Below are 8188 nucleotides of genomic sequence, written 5' to 3' on the forward strand. Positions count from 1 at the left end.
ATTTTTCCGGGTGGATCATCTAAATAAGGTGCCCTCCACATATATCATTATATAGATCACATGTTCTGGTATATTTACGTAAGGCCGTGCAGCGTGCTCGTTCTCATTGTCACTTACCGGTGATGAGTTAAAAAAAAAAAAATTGCAAATCTTTTTTTTTAAAGTAAGCTTGCATGAGCCATGCAAAAATCAACTTTTAAACAGAGCGTGCACGAGGAGAAATGTGCTCTTGTCTGCTTTTAATAGGCGTTCGCTCTCTGGCGCGGCTACAGGGTTGTGCATCTGCATTTTCTTTTTAATGGAGAGGGCAGGTCTTTAAAAAAAAATTTGTTAAAAATCCCTGCAGTACCTTACTTGTTCATCTTGGATTAATCTGATGTTTTGAAACAGGTATTTATCTACAGAAAATATCAGCCTAAAAATAATCAAGCAACAAACCCGAGACTCCCTAAAATATACATATAATCACTCTTTATCTAGTTGGAAATATGACGTAAGCAATTATTCATTTTTTAAATAAATCCTTTTTTTGTTTTTTTCAAATTACATTTAAATGATTCATCATTTAACTATATTTTGATATTGAAAAAGTTTAGTGTTGGGGGAAATTGAATTATTATTTAATGGTCTATTTAATAATTCTATAATTATTGGATAATACACGTTAAATCTACGTATTTCATGGCACTAAGGGTGTAACTTTGCAGGAATTCAGCAATAGGCATCCAAATACATTTCACTATATATCTTAATCATTTTTAATTTTATAATAATTAAGCTCTGAACAGTTTAGCTGTGGAAAATTCTTGAAAGATCTTGTTTTGCTGCTGGAGGTGCAGAGCAGCTGAATAATTGGCTCTGGGTGGTGTGCTGCCCCCAGTGGTTGGAGGTTTAGTTTTTGTATCAAAATTGGACAAGAAATAGATTTTTGCAGAATGATTTTCTTACATGCCTTCATGGTACTTTAATAATTTATTATTAAATTATATATATTTATTTGTTGTCCAGGTAAAATAAGTTAATATCCCAACAATTATGTAAATCATCACTTCAGGAACCCTCTGCTCCATAGTGACTCCTTCAGTCACTGATATATTCTCAGCCACACATGCAGCTGTTGGAATGAACAGATTATCGCTCATGATGGGTGATTTAAACAAATAATTATTGATTGATTTATTTTGACTATTTAAATTTAAATTAGTTGAAAGGATAGATTTGGTTGTTTCTCTTTAGCTGAAAGCATTTGGAGTCTTTTGGAGACTATTTATCGATTTGTGTTTTTGTTTCCGGGGGAACAAGAAGCGTGTAGGACCAGGATGTTCAGCCAGCTTTCCAACATGGATGCTTCCAGTGAAAGCGAGTTTTGAAGGAGACTAAAAATTAAGATGTTTGTTTAACTCTGTTGGTCTAAAAGAGTTTTATTCTAATGGATAAAGGAGGAATATTTATTGGAATATTTGAACATAATCAGCTATTGTTTTATGACATTTCCCAGTTTTTTTTTTTTTTGTTGTTGTTTTTTTGTTTAAAAAAAGTTCCTCTAAGTGTGGATGAATTTCAAACTGAATGCCCCTTGAGGCGTTGCAGCTCAGCTGCTGGTGCTGCTGCTGTGTCATAAGGAGGCAGAGAGAAACTGGTGGTGGTCTGCACTGAGACTCGACTACGTCCAGAGGACTCGGAGTCAAAATCAGCACCAACACTTTAACTCCTGACTGCGTTTGTTTGTATCGGGACACTTCTACGTAGAATTTACGTACTTTAGGAAAGTCTGTTGATGCTAGCCTTTATTCTCAGGTATCCGCGGCGTGTCGGAGGAGACCACGACAGGTGTTCACAACCTGTACAAGATGATGAAGAAGGGCGAGCTGAAGATTCCTGCCATCAACGTCAACGACTCCGTCACCAAGGTAACCTCCTCGGGGGTCTACAGGAACCCTGCGCCAGGAAATAAAAACAAAACTTTAAATCTTCCTCCTCCTTCCTTCTGCAGAGCAAATTCGACAACCTGTACGGCTGCAGAGAGAGTCTGATCGACGGCATCAAGCGAGCCACCGACGTCATGATCGCCGGGAAGGTGGCGGTGGTAGCGGGTTACGGTGACGTCGGCAAGGGCTGCGTTCAGGCCCTGAGGGCCTTCGGCGCTCGGGTCATCGTCACGGAGATCGACCCCATCAACGCTCTGCAGGCTGCTATGGAGGGTAGGCGGTCGGTTTTTAAAAGCTGGCAGGAAGCTTAGCTTTAACCCGTTAGTATAAAAGGGGGTTTAATGTAACCTGCACTGATGTGACTGTAGGCTATGAGGTCACCACCATGGATGAAGCCTGTAAGGAAGGAAACATCTTCGTCACCACCACTGGCTGTGAAGACATCATCCTGGGACAGTAAGTCAGAGCGCCTCAGCAGCTGGCCCCCATCCGCCTCGCTCTCTGTCGCTACAGATGGTTGTTCTGTCCCCACTTTCAGTCACTTTGAGAGCATGAAGGACGACGCCATCGTTTGTAACATCGGACACTTTGACTGCGAGATCGACATGAGCTGGCTGGAGAAGAACGCCGCAGAGAGGATCAACGTTAAACCGCAGGTAGGAGAACCGCTTTGAGGCTCGGATCAATGATTCCTTCAGGGCTGAAGTTCCAAAAAAGTGAAGTTTAAAGACTAGTTTCCTAGTTTGAAGACGGTTCTCTTCCCATCCAGGAAGTTTTTTCAATTCAAAATGTCAGAAATAGTGTTGAGTTCCAGGCTTTATAGAGTAGACCAAAAAGGGAACATGCAGATTGAAATGAACGAACGGGTCCATCCCTTTGGAATGGGGCTCATTTAGTTTCTGTCTTGGCCTCCAATGACAAATACTGGTATTGTCCCAGAATAGGGGGGGGGGATTGTTGGCCTGGCTGAAGAGGCGAGGTGTTCTGTTCCCCTGTACATGGGCTGGTTATCCTGGCAGTGAGCGTGTCAGATATTTTTGATTTCTGCCCAATATTGAAGCGTAGTCTGCGCTATGTTATTCAGCGCCAGAGGGCCAATCAGGAACTAGCTGTGGGTCTAGATACGGCCGAGGCGGTGAGGAAGTGGGGGCAAGTTTGTGCAACAACGGAGGGCCAAAAAGAGCCGGGATCCAGGTGGAAAAAGGGTCCCAGCGTTCTCACCTCGATCTTCTAGCTGCTCCATCTTCACCAGTCGTTTTCCACAATGGCGGACATGTAAACAAAACAAGCCGGTAAGGAACCAAACAGGAAATACGCATAGTGTAGAGCGGATGGAGATTTGACCAATCAGAGGCCTCCTGTCTGCGGCCACCTATTTTGGAGAGGTGCACCAGTATCTGTTAACTGTGACACACGCAGACCACCTGGTTTCTGAGTATAAACCAGCCTTTTGGGGGTGGGGTTGGGGGTGGGGGTTGCAATGATGGCGGGAAGGAATCAACGTACAGAGGAACAGAACTCCTCACCTGTTCAGTCAGGCCCCTGGATGGGAAGAGAAACGTCTTCAAACTTGGAAACAGAGTCCAGTGGATCGTATTTACTTTTTTGGAATGACTCTGAACTGGATCGGATCAGATCTGATCTGCCTACCGTTTGCTGCTGGTTTCCAGCGTCTGTGGGTTTGCTGCCCCTTGAGGCGTTGCAGCTCAACTGAAAGTGTTGCAGCTGTGTCATAAGGAGGCGGAGAGAACCTGCTGGTGGTCTGCACCGGGGCTCTAGAACTCTGTGGGGACTCGGAGTCATTCTCACCATCAACACTTGTGCTTCTTCCACCCATTCTGTGCCTTTTTTTTATTTACGTGAATCGGGGAGGCAAGCTTTTCTTTTTATTTTATTCCTTCCTGGAATTGTATAAAAATTCTCGTAAGCCACCTTAAATTGCTGCAGTCCTTTTTATTTTCACATGGTTAGTAATTTGTGTTGCCTTTTAATTTTGTGATATAAAATGACACAATGATTGGCCGGCCGGTTGGCGTATGGGTCTACTGTGGCTGCAAAGCTGTGATCCACTTGGCTCCTCCTCAGGTGGATCGTTATCGTCTGAAGAACGGCCGTCACATCATCATCCTGGCGGAGGGCCGGTTGGTCAACCTGGGCTGCGCCATGGGACACCCTTCATTCGTCATGAGCAACTCTTTCACCAACCAGGTAAGCGCCGAGTCGAGGTAGGAGGCGGAGCCTGTTGCTGCGTCCAGTTTGTCTGACTGCCGTCCTTCTCTGCAGGTGCTGGCTCAGATCGAGTTGTGGACAAACACGGCGAAGTATCCAATTGGAGTTTACTTCCTACCCAAGAAGGTCAGAATCTGCTACAAACCTCGAAATAATCGCTTGATAGAGATGATTTCTATTAAAACTCACTGGAGGTGGATTTTATGACATCATGGATGTGGAGGAAAAAGTCAAAACTGTAACGAATTAAGTTTAATCAGTTTTAAATCGATTTGGTTACAAACTTCCTATAGACTGTGTTTTTATTTTGTTTTGGGGGGGTAGCTTTGTTATCAGTCGTTTTAAGTGACCCTAACACTCTTCCATACTGTAACTTGCGTCTCTAAAAGGTTTTCCTCAGACTGTTAGGGCTGCAGACCCCTGAGCTAGAAGAACGTCCAGATTTCCTGATCAGTTTTCAGTGAGGGGTTTAGTGAAGAGCAGGTTCTGGTAGCCGTCTGTAGGTCAGTCCAACGCCGTGGAAACAGCCCGGGTTTCTGAACCAAGGCGGACTGAGGGACAGTCATGATATAAGGGAAGTTCTATTAGATCATCATCATCAGGGACTTGAATCAATGGTCTAACCAGATCAGCTCGGCTCCTGCTTCATGCTTGTGACGTTACTCTACATGATTGGCTGAACGTTGCCACATGATGTAAAACATTGTGGCTGCCCAGACAACGATGAAAACACCATGCAGCGTCTGTAGCGTTAGCATGTCTAACAACAAAACTGGGGGGAAAAACCTGTTTCTGGTTAACAAAATAACTGTTAGACCATAATATAAAGGGGGATCTGGATAGCGCTTTGGCTAACTGCTCAGTAGCTAACAGGTTAGCCTCTTTTAGCTCGGTCAGTTAGCCACATTAAGCTATACTATTCATTTTATGTCAACAACTGTTCGTTTTCTACAAGAATATTTTTTTTTTATTAATTTTTTTTTTTTTACTAAAATCTCTACCAAAGTCATTTAAGATGTTCTGTCTTTTCTACTCTGCCCTCTACGGAAGACTATTAGAGCCACTAAAAAAAAGTAAATAAAAGTTAACAGATTTTTTTTCCCATATTAAACTGAAAGAAAGTTTAAAAGTCAGAATTCTGACTTTTCTCAGAATTCTGACTTTAATGGATTAGGGCCACTGGAAAAAAAAATAGATTTTTTTTATTTTATTTCAGTTTAAAATTTTGACTTTAATCCCAGAATTCTTACTTTTTTCTCAGAATTCTGACAGCTAACAAACATGTTAGCATCAAGCCATAGCCATGTCTGTTTTAGAGACTAGCTCTCTTGTTTTAATGACCTTCTGCTCCTCTATTAATGAGGGGAGATTAAAGTCAGAATTTTAAACTGAAATGAAATTTAAAAATCAAACTTTTTTTTTCAGTGGCCCTAATCCTCTTCTGTAGCCCTCAGACCTTAACGTAAAGAATAAAAATAAGCTGAGACTTTTTTTTTTTTTTTTTGTCCCTTTTTGTCATCTTGTTAAATGGCTCCATCCGTCCTAAAACACAGTTCGTTCGTTCCAAGACTACTTTTGGCTGCTTTAGATCTCCCGATGAAATGTAAAATGGCAATTATAGGTAATATGTTGAGACTACAAAAGAGATTTGATCCTTAAACTGGTGCAATACAGTTTGTCCGAGTGGAGTTGCCATATGATGACATCATGAGGAAGGCCCCGAGCAGATCTGGTACCGGCATTGCAGGCTGGTACCGGTTTGCTCACTTCCTCATTTATAAATAATGGAGTAATTTGAAAAGAACCAGTTTGAACTGATGAGGTCCTTCCCATTTAGCCCACAGGGTGGCAGCGTTGTTCTCGGTTGCTTATTGACCAAAACAAACATGTCCACATTTAAAAAGGCTTAAAATGTACGACTCATTTGTAGTGTGATGTTTTTATTGACCGATCATTGGTACCTTTACAGATGAGAGGACACGTTAACTGGAGGACCAAACGTTTTTGTTAATAATCATTCTTGGTGTTTAAGAGAAACTCGCTGATATTTTAGCTCATGTTTATAGTACACTTCATTTTCTAACATGTAAACATTTTTCAGTTTACTCTCCAAATCTTTCAGCTGTCTCCTTTGTTCTTTGACATTTCCATTTGAGTGACGTTCTGTTGTTTGTCTTGCAGCTGGACGAGCAGGTGGCTGCCGCTCACCTGGATAAACTGGGAGTGAAGCTGACCAAACTGACGGACAAACAGTCCAAGTATCTGGGCCTTCCCACCGAGGGGCCGTTCAAACCAGACCACTATCGCTACTGAGCGCCCTGCTAGCCTGGGGAATGAGTCGGAGGTGCGGTGGGATGTTGGTGGAGCAGGTTGTTCTCTGAGCGCCGCAGTTGGTTCAACCCAGCCAGATCTCAGGGATGCAGACCGTTTTTTTTTTTTTTTTTTTTTTTTCCTCATAGCATCGCCTTTTTAACGAACCCTTGAGAAGTTAGTTGAGCAGATGTGAGAAATGAGCTCAAACAAATCGACGTGCCCACCAGATAATTGGAAGCACAGAACTAAAAGCTTCAGTTAGCAGATTTGATTGAAAATTTTCTCACTAGAATATTTTATCTCCCTCCTTTTTGTTTTTTGCTCACCAACTTACCGACGCGTCCAACTGCCTCGCCTCGTTCTCATCCAAACGTTTCTGAAACGCCGAGTGCTTCTGTCAGAATATTCCTCTGTTTAATGTCATTCCCCGTCTGTTTAAGGAATCATGCGAAGCCTGGATTAATATCTTGGAGCGACTTCAGATTAAGCTTGATCCGCCGGTTTGATCGCCGTATGACGGTTTTTGTGTACTGTGGTCCTTTTTTTTTTCTCAGTGAGTCTGTGTGAACACGGTTTCCTTTTAGCACTTAGTTAAAATATTTTCAGGAGAATCTTCTGAAAGGTTAACTGGTTCGCTTGTTGCTTAACAAAGTGCATTTCTTCAGTTTTGGATGTAAAACTTCCAAATCTTTCTGCAGACGACCTCATCTTCTGAATTCTCTGGGTGGTTCTTCTCCCCAAAGTCATTATTTCTTAAAAATGTGATTTTATTTAATTGGTTGTAGAAATGTGTGCATCATATTTCCTCTCTGGTTCTCCCTCTGATTGAGGACTGTTTGCCCGGTCAGGCTAAATCTCTGATCGGAGCCCAGCAGGTCGGGTTGACCTGCGATGTTAAAAAATAATTCATGCTAAAAATATGAAGTGATGATGAATAAAAAATTTTTTTAAATACCTTCTCTTCTTTTCGCCTATTTCTTTGTCTAATTTGTATCTAAACTACGAACATGAAGCAGTTGCATGTTTTAGTGCGTTTTTACTCCTGCAAAGGGTTTTGTTCACTGCTGGTAAACCCCAAACTGCCACTGCTCTCCCCGATAAAGAAATATTTTAGGAAAGTTTTCTTCTGAATCTTTCTCTATTTAAGTTGAGTTCTTTAGGATTATGCTAATTTTAGAGCATTTAAATAATAAACCCATTTACTTCTAATTTATTGGGGGTTTTTTTTCCCCTAAATTATTTGTTTTTGTAGCTTTTTTTTTTTTTTTTACCCTATTTGATTTCTAATCTTTAAATCTATTGTCTGTAGTGTTTGTACAATTTTCACTTAAATGACTCCTAAATTACTTTACAAACATTGCTGACAGATTTCTCAGTTTCAAAGCAGGAATATATATATATATATATATATATATATATAATATTTTTTTTTTTTTTTTTTTTTTTTTTTTTTGGAACCCTCCAGCTGACCCCCAGGGACTTCAATGCTAAAAGTCCTCCCTCTTCCTTAAAGGAATAGTCTGATCAGCAAGGAATAATCATCAATATCTATACCTAAAACTAATGTTTGCAGTAATTTAATGAATTTAGGGTTAATTAGGATAAAAATAAAGTGTTCGCTGTGATCAGAGTCTGGGAGCGGCCATTTTTGCCCAAATATAGTAGCCCCTCCCTCCTGCCATCTTCCAGCAGTGACGTCACGGTGCGGTAAGCCTAGC

At 41.3% G+C, this 8188-nt stretch overlaps 1 protein-coding gene across 1 annotated transcript in view; it reads left to right on the plus strand.

Annotated features, from left to right (window-relative positions):
- ahcy (adenosylhomocysteinase) overlaps window positions 1-7424 on the plus strand; it is a 14768-nt gene extending 7344 nt beyond the window's left edge. Inside the window, exons 5-11 of the mRNA XM_015388488.1 lie at window positions 1798-1910; window positions 1994-2201; window positions 2297-2384; window positions 2467-2584; window positions 4014-4136; window positions 4212-4283; window positions 6339-7424. Coding sequence (XP_015243974.1) covers window positions 1798-1910; window positions 1994-2201; window positions 2297-2384; window positions 2467-2584; window positions 4014-4136; window positions 4212-4283; window positions 6339-6470 — 854 coding nt within the window. The 3' untranslated portion in view covers window positions 6471-7424. The remainder of the gene's footprint in view (window positions 1-1797; window positions 1911-1993; window positions 2202-2296; window positions 2385-2466; window positions 2585-4013; window positions 4137-4211; window positions 4284-6338) is intronic.
- The last annotated feature ends 764 nt before the right edge of the window (window positions 7425-8188 follow it).

Source organism: Cyprinodon variegatus, unplaced genomic scaffold (assembly GCF_000732505.1).
Source record: "Cyprinodon variegatus isolate N-32 unplaced genomic scaffold, C_variegatus-1.0 Scaffold424, whole genome shotgun sequence".
NCBI lineage: Eukaryota > Metazoa > Chordata > Actinopteri > Cyprinodontiformes > Cyprinodontidae > Cyprinodon > Cyprinodon variegatus.